This window comes from Corapipo altera, unplaced genomic scaffold, assembly GCF_003945725.1.
Source record: "Corapipo altera isolate COAL_440 unplaced genomic scaffold, ASM394572v1 46, whole genome shotgun sequence".
Lineage (NCBI taxonomy): Eukaryota > Metazoa > Chordata > Aves > Passeriformes > Pipridae > Corapipo > Corapipo altera.
Window position 1 is genome coordinate 12,516,633 of NW_020884883.1, and position 20,724 is coordinate 12,537,356.

Genomic DNA, 20,724 nt, shown 5'->3' on the forward strand with positions numbered 1-20,724 from the left:
GCGTGCGCGCTGCGGGCGCGGGGGGGGCCGTTTCCGTGAGTCCGCCCGCCATTTTCGGGGGGGGGGGGCGGGGCGGAGCCGCCGTGGGGCCTTCGCTCGCACATTCCGAGCGGGACAAAGCCGAGCCTGTCAGGGTTCCCACTGGGATGTGAGTTCCTGTCGGTGTCCGCGAAGGCTGAGCCGAGGCCGGACACCTCGCGCGGTGCTCGGGCACGCCTGTTCCTGTGGGCCCGGTGCGCGGGCGTCGCTGGCGCAGCGAGGCGGGAGTTTCAAACTCCGCGGGCGGGGAGCCCGCGCGTCTGGGTATTCTTCGTCTCGGGTGGCTGCTGAGTTCTGTCTGCGTCAGGGGAGAAAAATCCGTAGGAGTTTTAGGAGGAATCTGTAAATGCTTCTGTGCTTCAGGTGCGCAGGTTTATTGGCAGAGCTGTGCTGGGATGGCGCAGAGAGAGGGGAGGGGAGTTTTTAAAAACCTGTTTGGACTTTTTTGTTTCCTCCGCCATGTTTTTCCTCCCCCTCCTCCCTTTTTCCTCCTCCCCCGTGTCATAAATCATACGCTTGGCTGTCTTTTCGACTAACCTTTGATAATGTGTGAAAGTATCTGTAGTTATTTTTAAGTAGTTAGCTTTTCTGGTTGTGTAAAAAATTTTGTAGAGCAGAATGCAGTCTTAAAACATTGTTTAAAAAACATAAAAGCTGTGTAGTTTTAACAAATTCTGGCCTAATGAGAAATTGAGACTTATTTTGGGGGGGATTGTTTGTTTGTTTATATTTACTGTTAATGATTTTCAGTGATTTCTAAGTATATGAAAATAAATCAAATTCTTTCTCCCTCCTTTGGGAGTTGCCATCTCTCTGAGCAGGTTGGGGGCTTGCGGTGAGTGAAGCTCTTAAATAAAATCTGAGTAGACAGATAATTTGTATTAGAAGTAGTTGAGCTATTTGTATAAAGGATCCAGATTAACTATTTTACAAAATACACTCTGAAAAAAGCAAAGACTGGTAGGTCTTGCAGGCTTTCATAACTCATCCTTAGATATATATTGAGTGTGGATATGGAAAACTTTAGTCCTCAAATAACTACACTTTATTGTAATGAAAAAGTGGGCCTTTGGGGTTTTTTTGTTTGTTTGTTTCCATTTTTTTTATACTTTTTTTCTTTACATTCCATAAGATTACAAATAATAAAGTGTTTGCAGTGTATTTGTCTTTCCCATCAATTAAGTACCATGTGATATTCCACAACAGTATTTAGCAACTGACTAACACCGTTTTTTTTTAAGAAATTGTATTGACGCAGACTGGCAGAAACCAAATGACAATATCAGAACAGTATCTCCCTTCTTTGCTAGGTGTTCTCTCACTGAAGCTGAATATCACACTTGTCTTTTGGGAAGGTTTGGATACCTCCCCTGTGCATCAGGGAAGCGATCATCCTGAACTTCAAAAAGTTATACCAAGTATTTGCATGCTTAAATTGTGCTTTTAGCTTATTTTATGTGCTTGAGGTATAACAACAAAAGCAACACATTGTGCTTTGTATGCATACAACTAAAATCAGGTTGAATGATTGTAGTAGTTAAAGAAATGGATTAGAGATGTGATTTCTGTTGAAAGTAAATCTTTATGTGAGAACTTGATTTAAAGGCAACCTGGAATCGATTAGCTGCCTTGCTTTAAAACAGATTTAGAGTATAACAGAATGCACTCTCCAAAGACAGGCTTGCTACTCTGACAGACTGTGATGATGTTAAAGGTGAGGGGCTGCTGAATTGAACATGGTTCAGTTCCTCACGTGTCTTAAGCAGATCTCCAAGCACTGGTAGGTCACTTAGTCATGATTTATTCAAAGAGCATTTTCATTTTTCTGCATATACAGTAATGTCAAAATCAAAAAGAAAGAAATACAAAACATGTCAGATTTTATTTTTACCTTATAAGAGAGAAAACAAATAAGCATGAGACAAACCTTGTGCAATAAGACAGTGCAGGAATAGATTGGCATTGTTAGGGGGGAAAGCAGAGTATGTGCTAGAGGCCTTGGTTAGAACTGGCAAGGGGTGGAAACCAGAAGAATAGTGAAAAAGAGGAAACTCCAGTGATGGGGTAGCATGGAGAGTAGTGCTGTATAAGTTAAATAAGAGACAAAGAGATACACCACCTAATGGTAGTATGTTTTCAACTGGCATGCATTATAGGTAGTGCCAGTCACACAATACCAAAGTTAACAGAATGCACACACACTGATGTGCTTCTGCAGTCAGGGTGTTAAAAATGTCAAAACATTCGGTGGAAGGGACCTCAGGAGCTCAGTGTGCTTCAAACTGAGAAGAGGTGGTGGTTGGTGGAACCCTGAGAGCTTTGTAACAAACCAGGTCATCCTGATCCTGTTTAGGGACTCTTTGGCCACCTAAAGTAGCAAATTGTTTGGAAACATGTAACATTTTTCTGATGAATGTATATATTCCTTGCTAATAAATATCTGTACCATCTTGAGCTAGGTGTGCACTTATCCCCTGTGCATCTGGTGCCATAATAGTGATGCCTGCTTCTTAATATGGCATCGATGTTAAGGAGTTTTATTCCCGAATTTTGATGACAATCACTGCTGATTCCACCAGTACTGGTTTAAAGTAGTAGGACAGTATGCCAGCTGGATGTTAAGAATCTCCAAGAATGGAGATTCTGCAGCCTCTGAGCAACCACTGCTGCAATACCCTCTGTCATTTTTTCCTGAATTCCAACACAAATTTCCCAAACCAGAATCTGTGGGTGTTGACCCTTCTAGTATCATCTTGGAATGCTAAGGAAAGTGTCAGTTCTGTGGTGATTGAAAATATTCTTCAAGTAGCTTTAAGCTACCTCTGTTTGAATGGAAAAAATTTAATGTGGATCCTACTTTAAATCTGGAATCCTCAGGAATCCTATGTTTTTTCTTTTTTTTTTTTAAATAAAGCTTGGATTGTGCTTATATGTAAGGGACACATGAGACTTGGAAATGAATAATTTTTATTGGTTGTTTTTTTTTTCCTCAGCTGAGTTCGTTTTTATTTATATTCAGCTTATTAGTAATGCAGATGTTCAGTCCAAAGAAGGTATTTAGTTATAAACCATCTGTGAACTGGAATCACTACACACTTAGAAAGCTTGATTGCAAGTGTTCTTGGCTATAAAAGTAGAACTGATTATGACAAATATATTTCTTTTTCAAACCTCGCATTCACATTGTGTTACACACATTTCATGTTATGTTCTGAAAGTATTTTACTTTTTTGGTCTTCACAGGTAAAACCTTCCTTCTGACAACAAAGAAGCTAGAACAATGGGAGTGACTAATCTGTGGCAAATCCTTGAGCCTGTGAGACAACCTGTCAACCTGAGCAGTCTCAAAGGAAAAACACTTGCTGTTGATTTAAGTTTGTGGGTTTGTGAAGCACAGACAGTTAAAAAGATGATTGGAGTAGTTACCAAGCCACATCTCAGGTATGGTATCCATATAAATTTTTGCAGCCAAAATTCTTGGAACTGTATAGTTTAGATGTGTTACTTATTCAAAAAATTTTAAGATTACCTATGAAATCCATTTGATGAGTGTATTGATTCAGTTATTGCTTATGTTACATATGTAAAGGCTTTGAGGTGAATTCTAGTTAGACCTCATGGTGAAATAAATATGTTCAAATAATTCTTCAGGCATTTGAACAACCATTACAAATATATGTATTTTTAATTTTTTATTTAAATGACTCACCCGAGTTATGAGCATGTCTAAACCGCTGTAACTTCAAAGCACTGTTTTCTGCAAACAGTGCTGACAAAAATGAAAATGTATACAATTTTTGATCAGTGACATTGGTTATCTCAAGAATACTGAGTTACTGCATGGTGTTATGTGCTTTTGTGACTTCTGTTGAATTGGACGTGATATGAAATATTGGCATCTTCTGAGAATAATTTCTTAATGTATTACGTGCTTATGACCCCAAATGGATAATTAACTATAAAACTTGAAGCATGACCAAAGCTTACCCTTTTTGCACATAGCACCTGTACAAAATTAAATCTAGAGTAATGGTCTCTCCATGTCAGTCAAAGGGACAAATGTTTGAACTACTCCTTTTGAAAGATTGATCCTGGAGATACTGGAAAAAGCATATGCTGTTTGATATTATTGCTCTTAATTTTACTCTTGTGATAAATGTTTGGTCTACTAATGCCTTGCAAAACTCCATCCCTCAGTGATGCTGGTTTGCATATGAAATAAATTGGCCTGGCAGTGGTATCTGTGAGTCTGTCTAATACTACAGCATTCAGTCACTTCAGAATCTGATGTACCTGTACTGATAGATTTGGGATTAATATTTGATATAAAAGAATCAATGTGGGTATGTGTTTGGAAGCAGACTTTGGATATTGAATGGTTTTTTATTAAGCCTTTTAAGTTTGCTTACATCTTTACACCCAAGAAAGATTTTTCTTGACCTTACATAGTATTTTCTTGGGCATTTTGTCAGGCTCTTTACAATTTCATGGTATAGCAACTTCAACCAAAGACAGGGATGTAGGTAAAAGGTTTGTTTATCTTGGGGGCTAGAGAATCATAAGAAGTGGAAGATTGTTCCTGAGGTAGGCTAAGGGATATAAGGAAAATGTTTGAAGAAATCAGGCTTCACTAATAATACAGCTTTGCTTTATTGCAGAAACCTATTTTTTCGGTTCTCTTTCTTCACATCAATGGGAATTAAACTAGTGTTTGTGATGGAAGGAGAGGCCCCCAAGTTGAAAGCAGACACCATGACTAAGAGGAATGAGATGCGCTATGGACCTTCAAAGAAAGTTGGAGCTGCCAGAACAGGGAGATCTTTATTTAAAGCCATGTTAAAAGAGGTGAGGGATCGAGGGCTGTGTTTCAGTATTTTTGATATGATAGAAAGAAATCTTAACCAAATTAAATACAGGAACTTAAAATAATGAATACCATTTGTTACCACCTACACCTGAAGGTGTGAGGTAACTGAGGTTCTTGTTAATGATCCCTTGGGGCAGATTAGAAAGAAAAGACACTGAATGACCAGGGTGTGCATGTGTGTGTATGTATGTGTGTGCCTATATATATATATATATATATATGGCAGGTTTACTCTGGAACAGTTTGGTTGCAATGGAAAGGAGGTGCGTAGCTGTTTTGGTTATTATCTATAGAAATATAACAATATAAAAGTATAAAAATAACAAAATATATAAGGAAAAGAAAAAGAAAGAAGGGATAAGAGTAGATAGTGGAGAGGAAAGATGTCATCATCTGTGGATCCAGAGACAAGACTTGACTGTTGCGATTTAGACGTGCATTGTTTGAAGTGATGGTCGCAGTCCTGATCTGTTGGGGGTGAGGGAAGCCCACACAACAAAAAGTTCAGTGGGTTAATATACATTCAGGGTCAGGTGGGAACGCCCAGGGGTCTTTGGTGATTTATGACACCTTCTAAGACATGACAGCCGCCTCTCACGTCAGTGTAGTTGGTCCAGTTATGCCCTATCAGAAGGGATAATCACCTTCAGGCCTACATGTGAATGTGAGTGTCCCCATGACCTTCCTGGGGTGGGGAGTTTTACGCCTGAGCCAGTTGTGTAAGGGAGGAAAGTGAAGTGATAAAAAGCATTATCCCAGCTCACATATGGCTCAAAAACCAGCTTGTTGCTTAACAAAGGTTTGTCATGGTCATCCTCTGGTGGTGGGTGCACACCCCCTCTGTTTTATGCAAGTCAGAGGTTTCTGCCACCAAAAACTCCCAAGAACCACCCAAAAACTCTCCTCCTTCCCTTCGGTTGGGGCATGCGAACCTGGCTTCAGCAAAGCACCTGCTGCTTTTGCAGCAGACTGTCTGAGTCATCAACCCTTAACATTTCAGTCTCTCACAGCTTTATACACAACAAATTTAAACAGTATTTTGAGATTTGAGGGGACATGCACCTTTGAAGTTGAGCCCTACAGCAAGTGTTCATTGTTGCAGAAAAATTTTCTCATTTGATATGTTCCCATGCATGTTATGCTAGTAGTGAGCAACAGCCATAATTGAGCATTTATTACAGAAATTTAACTTTATTTTTCTTTTATAGTGTTAATATTGATATTCTTTTTATCTCCCTCGTTAACAATTTTTATCTATTCAAAATTTTATGAACTAGAATTTGTAGACACTCATGACTTCAGTAGATTGCACATATCAATTCATTTTTTTATTCTTAAATTCTAAAAAGAATTATTTTTTTTTCTCTGAAATTTGTAAGAAGTATATATGAATATATACCAATGTGTCTTATACCGTGGTCCAGTCTTATGAGGCTGACAGCATTGTATTTTAATGCTTGTTATTCTCGGGAAGTCTGGCACCTGTTGGAAGATGCCTGGTCTAGTTCAGTATTACTGCTTGAGTAAACAGAATTGCTTCACAAAGATAAGTATTCCTTTGTTACTCTTCTTTTGAAAGCATCCTAAATATTTATTTAAAGTGTAAAGATTTTTGTGAAGTAGTGACCATTAATCCTACTGTGTTCAAGTCCTGGAATTAATACTTAGCTCTCTGTTGGATGTTTATTTTCACTGTTAATTATAGTAAACTATTGTTGCTAAAGTAGTGCTTTTATTGATATAGCGTTGTATAGGCAGTGCAACAGTAGCAGCATTTATATGCACTTGTGAGAAAATGCATGCTAATAAGTGAATTTAATAATTCATCATTCAATCTCTCCTTCCTTTTTAGTGTCTTGAACTGCTGGAGTGTTTAGGTGTCCCTTGGGTTCAAGCAGCTGGGGAAGCAGAGGCAATGTGTGCCTACCTGAATGCAAAAGGACATGTTGATGGCTGCATTACCAATGACGGAGATGCCTTCTTATATGGAGCTCAAACAGTTTATAGGAACTTTGCTATGAATGCTAAGGTAATTACCTCATCCTGTTCCCACCCTCTCTAGACTCTTTACAGAAATGTAAATAGAGAAGGGACTTGAAAAAATTACTTAGATATTATTGCACTCGCTCTCTAGTAGTTGGGTTTGTTTAAAATAGTACATTTATGACAGGAGCATTTTGTTTGATTCACCGGCAGTTTGTGTATTGAATGTGAGAGCAAAACTACTGAAACACTTAGGGTAATATTGTCTGTGTTTGTACTGCCCTGTGAAGAGCTAAGTAGCAAACTTTTTTTTCCCCTTTCCTCTTCTACAGCGAAGTTATTGAGTGAAGTAACTGCTTCCTACAAATTTAGCTTTAGACCATGTGGGAGCGCTGAGCCTCTTGCATCTAATAAGTATTCACACACTTCCATCTTGCAATTAATACTATTAGTCCCAATGCAACATGAGTGGGGTAGAGATTGTGCATCTGTGTCATAGGCGATTGTTGTGACAAAAAAACAAATAACTTATGACCTTGAACTGAAGTGTTCATTTATTAATACAGTGTCCCAGAAATGGTGAAACAAAACCCCAAATTTCTGTAATTTATAATGTTCATCGGAAAGACTTGCTGAGAAAATGCGTCAGTAATGTGAGAAAGTCAATAGAACAGAAAAAATGCACTACAAACCATTAACTTCTTAAAAAAATAATTAAAGTTGATGGAAGGTTTTTTGCTTTGATGATACAGCATGCTTTAGTATCTTCCTTGACCTGGTTCTTTTCTTTCATTCAACTTCTTTGTCATTTATCACCAACAATGAAAGCAAGCTCAACCTTCAGGTGTACTTTGTCTACATATATGTCAGCACAAAAAAGTAATTTATGTGAGTGTTTGTCTGTCAGGCCATCTGTTCCAGAAAAATAGATTGCTTTCAGTTGTTGGCTTGTGTAGGAATTTTTTTTGGTCGTTTTTCTGGAAGAGGTGTGTCCTATGTTTTGATTCATGTTAATCTTGTTTTCATGTTGTATTTGAGTCCCTTTACCCTTCAAAGCTTCAGGTGTTTCTTTAGTTCATATCTAATATGCTAGGTAGCATTTTTATTGTATTTCTCCTTTTTTTAATCAAGTAGCAGATTAAAATGTTTACATGTATTTTAAAAACTGCACTTCCCGAGATGACTTGCACAGTCACTAGTACTTGATACTGTTAGTTTTGCCACACTTTTTCTACAGATAGTAAACAGTAAAAACACCTTGAATCAGAATCATAGAATATACTGAGTTGGAAGAGACCCATCAGGATCATCGAGTCCAACTCCTGGTCCTGTGCAGGACACCTCAAGACTCACACCATGTGCCCGAGAGCATTGTACTAACGCTTCCTGAACTCAGACAGGCTTAGGGTGCTGTGACCACTTCCCTGGGGAGGCTATTTCAAAGCTCCAACCAAACCACCCTCTAGGTGTAAAAAACTTCCTGATATCCAACCTAAACCTCCCCTGACACAATTTCAGACCATTCCCTCAGGTCCTGTCACTGGTCACTACAGAGATCAGTATCTGCCCCTTTACTTCCCCTCACGAGGAAGTTGTAACTGCAGTGAGGTCTCCCCTCAGTCCCTCTTCTCCAGGCTGAACAGACCAAGTGACCTCAGCTGCTTCTCATACGGCTTCCCCTCCAGAACCTTCACTGTCCTTGTTGCTGTGCTTTGGACACTAACACCTTAATGTCTTTCTTACATTGTGGTGTGCAAAACTGCCACAATATTCAAGCTGAGGCCACCCCAGTGCAGAGCAGAACGGGACACTCCCCTCCCTTGACTGGCTGGTGATGCTTTGCCTGATGTCCCCCAGGACACGATTGGCCCTCCTGGCTGCCAGGGCACTGCTGACTCATATTCAACTTGCCACTGACCAGGACCCCCAGGTCCTTTCCTCAATTCTGCTCTCCAGCCTCTCGTTTCCCAGTCTATACACACAACCAGGGTTGCCCTGTCCCAGGTGCAGAATCTGGCACTTGCCCTTGTTGAACTTCATGTGATTGGTGATTGCACATCTTCCTGATTTGTCAAGGTTTCTCTGCAGGGCCTCTCTGTCCGTAAGAGTGTTGACAGCTCCTCTCAATTTAGTGTCATCAGCAAACTGACTTAGTATTCCTTCAAGTCCTGAGTCCAAGTGGTTAATGAAGAAGTTGAAGAGAACTGGGCCAAGGATGGAGCCCTTGGGAACCCCACTAGTATCAGGTCACCAGTCTAATGTAACTCTTTGTGCCTGACCTGTGAGCCAGCTGCTCACCCATCGCATAACGTGGTTATTCAGCTGTATGCTGGATCTCTTGGCTTATTTTACTTTCTTTCAACAGTTGATGCCCATACTTAGAACTTTAAGTTCCAGAATTTTTAATTCATGTGGTATCCATGCATTACATTATGAATTTTAATTGCAGGGGTTTTTTTGCTGTTAGACCTCTCTTATGGGATAGACCCATTTCCTGCAGATGTGAGTGAATAGGAGTGGGAATGACAACTAAATGTGACTCAGTGCAGTTCTTTCTGTCATGTACCAGAAATAATATGCAATAAATTCCTCTTGCAGGATCCACATCTCGACTGTTACACAATGTCGTCTATTAAGGAGAAACTTGGTTGTGACAGAGAGTCTTTGATTGGGCTAGCTGTTCTGCTGGGTTGTGATTATCTTCCAAAAGTAAGCAATATAATTATTTTTTATTAGGTGCTTATACTGTCTTGAAAAACAATAAACTGTATCAAGGGAGACGTGCATGCTGACAAAGCTTTATGCAACGTACAATTAATGAGATCTAGTTGAAGAAGATCCTTAGTAAAGCACTGTAATTTTTTTTTGAAAGGTTAATCAAAATAGTTCATGAACACCAATCTTTCTAAAATGTTTTTGTATTATTCCAAACCTTTTCTATGGTGGAGATGAAGGCAAAAGTTTAGATGTTGATTATATTGAGCCAAGGTGTGAGAACTCCATTGTTTGTGAGGATCCCTTACACAATTACATCCCTGGCAGAGTAGCTGTGGAAAAATGAGAAAAACAGCTTTGTCTGTGCTGTTTGGAAGACTCAGTAGTGATAGTTTGGAGCTGTATTTATTAATAAAGGCAGTTCTGGATGCAGTTCAGATGTATCCCTATTCCATTGTTTGTAAATATATAATTTATGAAGAAGTAGAAGTGATCTATTTGAAAGTTTACCTAATTAATCAAGAGGAATGTCACTCAGTACTACTTCATTTGTTTCTTTCTTTTTTTCTCTTTTTTTTCTGTAAGCTCTTGAAATCTTTTTTGAGACTTTGAACAGAAGCTGTTGTAATGGCTATTTGAAAGGGAAAGGCAGTGGGATGAAACCTGATTTTCATACAGTTTGTCATTTAGTGACTTCGGGCAATGGTTGCTCCCCTTCAGGCTTGCATTGGATATCTAATTTTTCTTAAATCACTGTGTTACAGTTTGATAAAGCTGTTCTTTTAAACTACTGATACTGCTGAAAGAACACAAAACTCTCATTACTTTTGTCTGGATGTGTTTTTTTAAAATCTTGTTTCTGTTATAGGAATCTTTAAATAGTTTGTTACTACTGTATAGAGACAGAGAGAGAGAAAAAGTGGATAATCAGTGGTTATTGCAATGGAGCAGCTCCTTGAATGCCCTGTTCTTACATAGTCCCAAAGTGTTAGATAGGTCCTTTGAGTTTTTGCTGCCCAGTGAAGTAGATGAAGACAGAAACTTGTAAGGAAAACTGAATTACAGGAGTACATTGAGAATGAGGATTGGCAGAACAGGTAAATGAGAATACCACTCTATAATTGCACTTACTTTTTTGAAAATGTATGAAGATAATGGTTTTCTTGGAGAAGCTGAATATCTGACTCTTACCTGAATGTCTGGCTGTAGTCTAATGAGAACTTGGTTTGGAATGTAGATTTATTTTGTATGGTTGAGTGTATTCAGTTCTGCCATTACAGCTGAATAAAAAGAAGCATAGATTTATTTGTAATGATGTTGTAGAAAACACACTTAATACAATCTTTATATTCAGCTGTACTGATTCTTGGAAAAATAGAGGAAGGATGGAAAGAGGAACTATAAAGCAATATGTGTGTTTTAAATTATGGAATGATACCATAGTTTGGGTTGGAAGGGACCTCTGAAGTTCACTTAGTCCAGCCCTTCTGCAGTGAGAGGGAGATCTTCAACTAGACCAAGTCACTCAGAGCCCCGTCCAACCTGACCTTGAATGTTTCCAGAATGGGGCATCCACCACTTCTGGGCAATGTGTGCCAGTGTTTCACCACTGTCATTGTAACCTCTTCCTTGTTATCTATTCTGGATCTAATTTCTTTTAGTTTACTATTGCTTTCTCCTTCTTTCTCTGCCTTATTTTACCTGAGGTGCTATTGAGCATTAGAACATTTTATGCAGCTTGTGTGTTACAGTGGCAGTACAACTGTAACCTGTCACCTTCTCTGCCCTTAGAACTTGGTCAAAAATATTTTTCTCAATTTGTTCTCAATATCTGAGATCACTTTTGTAATTTGTCTACATAATGATATGAAGGTGTTTTTTGTGAAAATATGAATATTTTGGTCAAAATTATGTAATGTTTCATGTTTCTCTATAGGGGGTTCCAGGAGTTGGGAAGGAACAAGCTTTAAAGTTAATTGAGACTCTGCGAGGTCAAAATTTACTGCAAAGGTAAAATGGAAATTTACGTAAGTACTTTGGTTTCATTCAAAGACTGAATAGTATGCACTTCAGCTCTGAGACAACATTTGTAGTACTTCAATTTAGGGAGGGTATTACCACGTTCCTTGTGTTTGTGAAAGGAATTGGGTGCTGTGCTAGGAAAGCTTCTTAATAGTTTTAAACATTAGCTGGCTCATAGGTTTGAGATAGCAGGTGTATGTTGGTAAATTGGAAAGAAAGTCATAGGGACTGATGAGAGACTTTTGCTGATTTTTAATGGGTTGTGGATTTGAAGATTTGAGATACTGAGTGCTTTCTATGTTTGTTATCATAATGTGTGTGTCAATACTAGAAATCCAACAATTATATGACATACTGTAAAAGAACCCTGTTCTACCCCTGTAGATTGGAAAACTGTGTTTCTTGGATAGATGCCAGAGAAGTATAAAGAGTATTTTTCAGTGTTTTAATGTGGAAGTTAAAAATATTTCTTGATCCTTTTAGGTTTGATCAGTGGAAAGAACAATTCCAGTATGATGATAATCCACTTTTGGTTGTTAAAAGGGTAATTCACTGTTCAGAGTGCCACCATCCAGGTCAGTGTAAAAAGGGCTGAATTTTATTTTTGGCCCAATTGTTTATTTTTTTATTGTGGTGTAGGGGTGACTTTTGGTTGTTTGATTGATTGGGTTATGGTTGCTTTTTTTTTTAATTACTAGCATTAAAATTTGCTTTTCAGCTTCTGGCCCATCTTCACATTTTCAATATTGTATATATTTAGCTTTGTATAAATACTTTTAAGGCTTGGAACTGGTTTTCTTCAAATATGAAACTAGTTGATGGCAGATGGAATATTATCACAATGCTGTTGTGGAATCCCAGATATTTGTCTTTTTAACATTTTCATTAAAGAAAGTATGCTGTACTGCCCAGCAACTATTTCTTTAGTTGCCTGAATTGGTCCTGCATCAAGGGGACCGAATCCCATTAGCATTGATGGGTTTTGCTGCAGAGTTTTCATAAAAAGCTATTAATCCTAAGGAACCTTGTTTTGGAAGCATTTTTGATCAGTGAACTCCTTCAAACCCAGCATTTGGTGAAAGAAAACTTCTTTCAAATATATAAGTAATATATGTTTGCCAGGTTATCACACACTTCTTCTATAATAGTTTTAGGTAAAGTAAACTATTACTTAGGTGATAGTTTTCAGCATAAGGTCTGAAACAGTTGAGGGAAAAAGTCTTCAAAAAATGGCATCTTGCATGTATTTGTCAGTTTTTACTGTATACAGAAATGCAGCTGGTGCACTCAATCTGCTTACAGCTGCTATTCACATCAGATTCATATGTGTTCTCAGCTTTGTATTTGTAATATTGGCTTTATATATTTTGAAATTTTGGAAATGCTTTTTCTCCTCACTTTGTGTTTCTGCTGCTATAGGATCATACAAGGAGCACGAGCACAGTGGATGTAAATTCTGTGAAAGCAAAAGATACTGCAAACCCAGTGACTCCAAACACTGCCCTTGTGAATGGCATCAGTTAGAGCAAGTGAAACAAGCAAATGCCGTGGAGGACAATATCAGAAAGTAGGAATGTCTTGAAAATTGAACTGCTTTTCTCTGTGTTCATGTGCAGGGTGATCATTTAGATTCTGCATCTTTCCCATTTCTCTTCAGTTCTTAACACATTTGTTTTACCTGCAGAAAAGCTAAGAGCTGTGAAGGCTTTCCATTCTCTGAGGTAACAAACATAATTTAAATATTCTTTTTTTAATTAATTAATTGGAATTTAAATATTCAGCCCTCTCTTAAACTGTCTCTTTTTTGTTTTATCTCAAGGTTATCCAAGAATTTCTAGTAAACAAGAATAAATTGATCAACATAAAGGAATATCGAAGGCCAAATTTGTTGTCCTTTCAGGTATATAACAGAATACTGGATATTCAGCTTTGTAGTTTTTTGTTTATTACTAAGGAAGGCATTTCTGATAATTGTCATCCTCATTAGTAACCTTACTGGAAATAAGAATCTTGCTACAACATCTTAATGTTTGAAAGCCTAAAATTGTAAAGCTGATCTTAATCTGACAAGGTGTTTAACAACTGTCTCATTCCTGCTGCTGCCACTACACAACTGTGTTTCCTTGGCTTGCCATTGAGATCTGAAGAATCTGCCACTGTTAGGGATGACTCTTGTCAGTGATGTATCATTGGGAATTACACTAAAGTATAAAAACACTCTAGATATTTTAAGTCTTTAGTCCCGTGTCCCTACTACATAACTGGCTAAGCATGGTATCTAACAGAATAAAAAAAGTTTCAAAGTTTGAGGGTTTTTTTTATACTAACAGATATTTGCTTCAGAGAAGATGGAATGGGACAAACATTATGCTTGTAAGAAACTGTTAGCACTGTTGACACGTTATGATATGATCCAGAGAAAATCTGGATACACTGACTCGAAACAACTGCAGGCAATAAGGTAATGTAGTTTGATTTCTTGAACTTAATATGTTGACTTCTGCTCCCAGATAAAAAAAGAAAAAACCCTGTGTTTTTTATGGAAATATGGTTTTCTTCCAGCTTTGTTTCAAGCTCTGTGCTCATTTTGAATAGAGGTAAAAATTTAGATAGGTGCACCAATTGTTATATTACTGCTGCACAAAATAATCCACAGTATAGTTGCCTTTCATTCTAAATGGCAGTGCCTGTGTTTTCCTGTACTTACTTTCTGTTCTGTTTCCTTGGATCTGCACATGAGTTTTAGCCTTAGAGGTTAGATCCTCTGCTCAGGTTCTAAGCAGAAGTTGAATTGAGTTCTGTGGTTCATAATAAGAGCCCAGGTTTAGAAATGAGCATCTGCAGGTTCATTTGTGGTCTCTGATTTGTTATAAGACCTGCCAACTGTTGTACTATATATATATACAAAACTACTTTTCACTCAGGACCCCTGCATTTAGGAATACAAAAATGGCCAACGATCCTGTTACAAAAAATTGACGTGCAGGGGAGAAAAGCAAGATAAGCATGTAATTATTTTCCCACAGAATATTTTCCCACCATCCAGGCTTCTGTTACTCAGGGATTTTCTGAGCCAGAATTAGGATCTTCTTATTCTATCAGCCCTTGGTGTAATTTATTTTTTTAATGATCTAATATTTTCTTAAACTTAAGTAAACTTCTAGAATCTACAGTGTCTGTTGGCAAGTTTCAACTTCACTGTGTAAAGAGAATTCTTATTTATTTTAACTTTATCTGATGGTTTCATTTCCCAAATGAAACCGAAATTCCTCCTGTCCCTAATTCTTGTATTACAAGAAGGTTAGTATCTTTTCTGTGTTCCTTGATGCTGGTCAAGATTTTTAGACATTAATTTTGGGGGACAGGAGGACAGTCAGTAGCAGTGTGATAATATCTCTGCTGGGTTGATGTGTCCTAGTCTTAAATTATTACTTTCAGAGAAGCTGTTTTATTCAATGTTATCTTTCAAAAGATTGGAGAGACTGGTTGGGGGATGTTTTTTGAACAGATTGGCAAGATAAATTACTAGCATTTACCTTGATGAATGAACTCACTGACATTCTTTATAACACTTTCTAGTGTTTCAACAGTTTAAAAGACAGATAATGTGTGCTCTAGAAGATTTCTTTTGTTAACAAAGTGTTTAAAAATGCAGTAATGGTTCAGCAGGATCAGCATGATCCTACTCTTGACATCTGGAACCTACTAAATTTGGGTATAGATAATGTTTTTAAAAAAATGTCAGTGACTGACTGTCCCTGCTCAGCTCATGTTTTATTTTCCCTCATCCTCTCACACAAAAGATACGAATGACCCTGGCTGGTCATTCAGAAAGTTACTGTCTATGGCAACAGCCTTCTCTGGCATTAGTATCTTAAAATCATTGAATTGCTTAGGTTGGAGAAGGCCTCTAAGATCATCAGGTCTAACCATTGACCTGGCACTGAAAAGTCCACCAGTAAATTGTGTCCCTCAGTGCCGCACCTACAAATGTTTTAAATTGAAGGGATGGTGGCTCAACCACTACCCTGGGCAGTCTGTTCCACTACTTGACCACCCTTTCTGTGAAGAAATTTTTCTTAATATCCAATCTAAACCTCCTCTGGGACAACTTGAGGATGTTTCCTCTTGTCTTGTCAGTGGTTATTTGGGAGAAGAGACTGACCCCCACCTCCCTACAACCTTCTTTCAGAGTGTTGTAGAGAGTGACAAGGTCCTCACTGAGCCTCCTTTTCTCCAGGCTAAACACTCCCAGCTACATCAACTGCTCCTCAAGGGACTTTTGCTCCAGAGCCTTCATCAGCTCTGTTGCCCTTCTCTGGACGTGCTCCAGCACCTCTGTGTCTTTCTCGTACTGAGGACCCCAGAAATGGACACAGGACTCGAGGTGTGGCCCCACCAGTGCCATAGAGGGACAATCACTGCCCTCGTCCTGCTGGCCACACTATTGCTGATCCAAGCCAGGATGCCATTGACCAAAGTACAGAACCCAGCACTTGGTTTTTTTGAACTTATAGAACTGGCCTTGGACAATGGATCCAAGCTGTCCAGATCCCTCTGCGGAGCCTTCCTGCCCTCCGGCAGATCAACACTCACACCCAACTTGGTGTCATCTGCAAACTCACTGAAGGTGGTCTCAATCCCCTTGTTCGGATCACTAATAGAGATGTTAAACAGGACTGGCCCCAGTAGTGAGTCCTGGAGAGCCCCACTAGTGACCAGCCACCAACTGGATGTAACTCCATTCACCGCCACTCTGGGCCCATCCATCCATCCAGTTTTTTACCCAGTGCATTCATCCCAGCCACGAGCATCTGGTTTCCTCAAGGGAAAGCTGTGGGAAATGGCATCAAAGGTTTTACTAAAGTGTAGGCAGACAACATCCACAGCCTTTCCCTCATCCCCTCCCATAGTAGAAGGAGATGAGATTGGTCAAGAAGGACCTGCCTTTGAGGCAGGTCAGCTGAAGATACAAAACTGATGTAGGAGTCTGCCTTATGTTTATATGCTACAGAAAAGCTTTTTGATTATGTGTAAATGCTCTTCCGAGCATTAAAAAACTCCAAAAATTTTTAGTACTTGAATCTATACCCCAAATTTTACTGTATAACTTATACAGAGTAGTGTATTTTTAAAGATATAGTAATTTCACTATAACAGAAAGATTTTGTGCTCTGAATCATTTCAAATTAGAATATTGAAACATTTCTAGATAGGTTAGATATTTTTCATTTCCTGTTCAAAATCATTTAATAGACTTTGTCTTCTTACAGGATTGTCAAGACACGTGTTAAAAATGGATCACCTTGTTTTGAAATTGAGTGGCAAAAACCAGGTGGGTGTGGTTTCTATGTACATTATGGGACAAAACAGTTCACAGAAAAAGATAAAAGCATGCTTTAAAGAGAGAAGAGCTTGACAACACTCTGAGCCAATGATATGTTGGTGAGATTAGAAAGTGTTCTATGGAAACAGTAGAAAATGCGCATCAAATTTCACATACCCTGAAAGTGAAAGCAATGCTTGAAAGAGAAAAAGAAATCTACCCAGAAAGCAAGGGACTTGGTCTGTCTTCAGCTACTTTTTCTGGTACATGTTAATGAGACCTGAACTGAAGGTCTCACTGTGTACCTGAAGCTGTGACTGTTTACTAGCTAGAACATTTTCTATGCTGCCAGACTCCTACCTGCAGTGAGCCCATTTGTGCCAGGAGACTGACAGAAAGAGAAAGACTTCACTTGTAGGTAAATCTCAAATATTGTACTATTGACATTTTTATGTGTCTTTGTACTCAAATCTTTTGTTCTTTGGTTTTTCATTCCCTGCTTTGAGTTGTGTGTATACACATGTCAAAAGTACATTCATTAATTTTTCAGAGCACTATATTGATCCAGAAGATGAGCCTGTGGAATCATTTGTAGTCACAGTAGAAGAGGAGTCTTTGTTTCAGGCTGCTTATCCTGATGTTGTTGCCCTTTATCAACTGGAAAAGTCAGAAGTTCTTCAGAAGAAAAAGAAAAGTAAGTACAAAAGTTTATTTCTTATGAACTTGTGTGTCTTGCCAGAATACAAAAAGCAAAAGCAAAAAACATTTCTCCTACTGTTGATCGATATCATGTTTTGTCAAGATGAGAACATGATACCTTACAGGCACTATGCTTTAGTCTTACTATTTTATACTTTAGCACTAGGAAATCCTAACTGTGGTTTATATGCTATTTGAAATACCCTTTTGTTTTGTTTTTTTTTAGAAGGGAAAGGCAGACCAGAAGAAAAGGATATATCAAGTGCTTATGATGAAGTTAGCAATCTTCTGTCCCAAATTAGTTTAAAATCTACGTATGGAATTCTTCCTGTGCAACACTCCACATCAGATACAAAACCTCCCCCCAAACATCAGACACAGCAGAGAGGTAATGAATCAAAAGATGCAGCATTAGCTGCAGCTTCCTGCAGAACAAGTGTTTGGGTGCCAGCATCAGCAGCTGCTCCTCCTCTGCCTGCATCATCCTACTTACAGAGTGCTTTGGCTGACTCAGTTGTGTTGCCCTCACAATGTGCCAAACATTCAGGGATATCATCCTCTTCCTCTGTAACAGCTGGTCTACAACTGAGCAGTGTTGATGGGAAAGGAACCTTCTTCAGCACTTCACCAGCCCAGGGAGGTGATGACCGAAATCCAGCAGCTGACTTAACTACATGCATAGAACATTCACATCCACTAGGTCATGAAACAGCAAGAAATAGCTCAGAATATTCTGGTGCTGTGCAGTCTCATCGACATTCTGATAGTGCAGATGATTTGTTTTCAAATGATGCTACAGGACACCTTCAGGAGTGGTCTTTAAGAGAGAGAATACTTAGGAAGACTTCCATTCCATCACTGCCTTTGTCTGAAGATGCAATGCAACAGGAATCTTTGAAATGTTTTAAACAAACAAAAGAAATGTTGAATCCTGATAGAAATTATGTCTCTTCTTCATATCAGTTAAATAAACTAGTGCAGGAAAGTAAAAATGTGCTATCAGAAAACTGTGCAAGTGAATCCAGCGTACATATCTGTCAAGATCAGTACAGAAAAGCTGACATCTTGGCTGAAATGATGCTAAAAGACCATCATGTAAGTGGTTCAACATCTCTAGCCCTCAATGGGCAAACAAGAGAAACACTGCATCCTGGGTGTGAGATGCTTCCAGTGTCTCAAAAGCCAGCAGATGCAACTGGCTGTCACATTAAAAAAGCTTGTATTGAAACTACTTGGAAAGCTTCTTCTAAAAAGAGTGTGTGTCAGAACAGACATTCTTCTAGTGAAGACAGTGATGATGGGCATGTGAATAAAATCCTGATTTATGAGCAGCAGAAAAAGCAACTGAACCCTGGTCAGTTTAAAAAATGTTTTACAAAGAAAAATAGTAGCGTTGTTACTAGCAAAAGGACAAACAGTGACTCAGCCCTTATAACTAAAGGGAAGAAGACAACAACCAATTTAAAGAAAGCTGATGATACTTTCTCATTGCAGGGATGTCCAAAGCCATCCTCTGTAGGGGAAGTTAATTGTTCCCAAAGTTCAGAGCAACCAATTAAGAGGCTGGGTTCTGACCCCACACAGCAAGACAGAAGTGCTGTTCTGACTTACAGATGGGCAGACAGTCCCCTTCCCCTGTCTGAAAGACTAAAAGGAAGAATCAAAATCAATTAGGTTCTCCATAAAATAACAATTAACTATGAACCATCATTTCTTAGAGTTCTTTCTCAAAGTTTCTGCAGTATGCTCTATCAAAGTTTCTCCAATATGCTCTATCAATTTTATGTGGACACAGTTTTGATGAATAAGTGCTGTTACTGGAGCTGAAGTTTGAAACTAAAATGTTAACAAAAGTACCAAACAGCTGATTGTGGGCAAGTGCCAGTTATTCTGGACATGGTTACTTTCTGAACTTGATACATAAGCATCAAGACGCAGCATGTAAGGAAGCAGGGAGATTTATTTATGAAATAAGGCTTTTTTTCCCAGCCAGTTGTGAGGATTTTTGTATTAGTCTTGCTTATATAAACAGACTTATTAAAATAGTGCCTGCAGTACTTTGGATACTCTTAATAAGACAAAGTGATGCAGCTCTTTTCAAATAGAATTCTGCATTTTGCTTCACTAACCTAATTTTGCAGGTTTTAAAATGGGTCCTGCAATTCTGCTTGTGTTGACAGTCTCTGAAGGACCACATAGAGACACACAGCAGATGTACCTTGCAGGGTAGCTAAGTTAATATCTGCCATGACCAATAATAAGCTGTTCTTTGAGTGTGTGCATCTTCCAAAGAGTGGAATAAGCTATAAGGATCATTCTGGTTTTGTAGCAGTTATATATATACTATATATAAGGAAATTTGATGGCTGTTTAATTAAGCATTTGTAGTTTGGGGCATATTTTCTTAAAGAAGATTGAAATTCCATCTAACACAATTTATAATAGAGTGAAAGTTAAGTTGCAGAAAATCTAATTATGGCATTGCAGATTCTGTGAACAATATCGTGTAATTTTTTTTTTTAAATTAGTAACTTGAGTGCAATTACAATTTTGAAGGTGCTCTTCACACTTCTTTATTATAGAAATAATCTCTGTTCATACACCAGAAAAAGTTGTCTTCAACAGCTTATTAGGAATGCCTCCTTATCTACATTTAAGCATTTGTAACTTTTTCTATGCACCGTCCAGAAGGGAGGCCACACTTGGCAAGATATATTGTTAATAGTAGAAATTTAGAATATCTGTGCCTGAATGAAAATGTCAGTTCTTTATTCATAAAGGTCAAGGACCAAGTTCAGAAGCTAAATTCCAGGTCTATAGATAATATAATTAGCCAAAATAGTAGTTTCTTAGTTTTCTCTGTAGGTAGAGGGAGACAATTTATTTATAGTTGATTTTCCAAATGAGATGTATTGTGGAAACAAGCAAAAAATCGAAAATATTGGAAACTTATTTTCAGTTTTGAAAATGGTCTCTCTCTTTTGGAGACCCTAAAGCACTCAGCTGATGTGAGAGGGTAGCTAGAAGAGTAGTATTGTGAAGGAGAATAACAGTAGCGGTCACCTGGGGACTG

General features: G+C 38.4%; 1 protein-coding gene across 6 annotated transcripts; it reads left to right on the plus strand.

Annotated features, from left to right (window-relative positions):
- The first annotated feature begins 8 nt into the window (after positions 1-8).
- Positions 9-20,457, plus strand: GEN1 (GEN1, Holliday junction 5' flap endonuclease). 6 transcript variants are annotated; one of them, XM_027640941.1, is made up of 16 exons: positions 9-402; positions 1,350-1,457; positions 1,683-1,753; positions 3,283-3,480; positions 4,698-4,884; positions 6,759-6,935; positions 9,488-9,598; positions 11,541-11,614; positions 12,110-12,201; positions 13,046-13,193; positions 13,311-13,347; positions 13,446-13,526; positions 13,957-14,087; positions 16,900-16,961; positions 17,503-17,646; positions 17,878-20,457. In XM_027640941.1, exons 4-16 carry the CDS (start codon positions 3,320-3,322, stop codon positions 19,323-19,325), a joined length of 2,853 nt encoding a protein of 950 aa, XP_027496742.1. In that variant the 5' UTR covers positions 9-402; positions 1,350-1,457; positions 1,683-1,753; positions 3,283-3,319; the 3' UTR covers positions 19,326-20,457. The 6 variants fall into 6 exon arrangements, with proteins under 6 accessions (XP_027496742.1, XP_027496740.1, XP_027496743.1 ...); XM_027640939.1 differs by lacking the exon at positions 1,683-1,753; XM_027640942.1 differs by lacking the exon at positions 1,350-1,457.
- Positions 20,458-20,724: the final 267 nt, after the last annotated feature.

Coding starts and splice junctions, on each gene's coding strand:
- GEN1 (XM_027640941.1), top strand. CDS start 3,320: ATGGGAGTGACTAATCTGTGGCAAATCCTTGAGCCTGTGAGACAACCT. Junction 3,481..4,697: donor GTTACCAAGCCACATCTCAG/GTATGGTATCCA, acceptor GCTTTATTGCAG/AAACCTATTTTTTCGGTTCT. Junction 16,962..17,502: donor AATTGAGTGGCAAAAACCAG/GTGGGTGTGGTT, acceptor TTAATTTTTCAG/AGCACTATATTGATCCAGAA.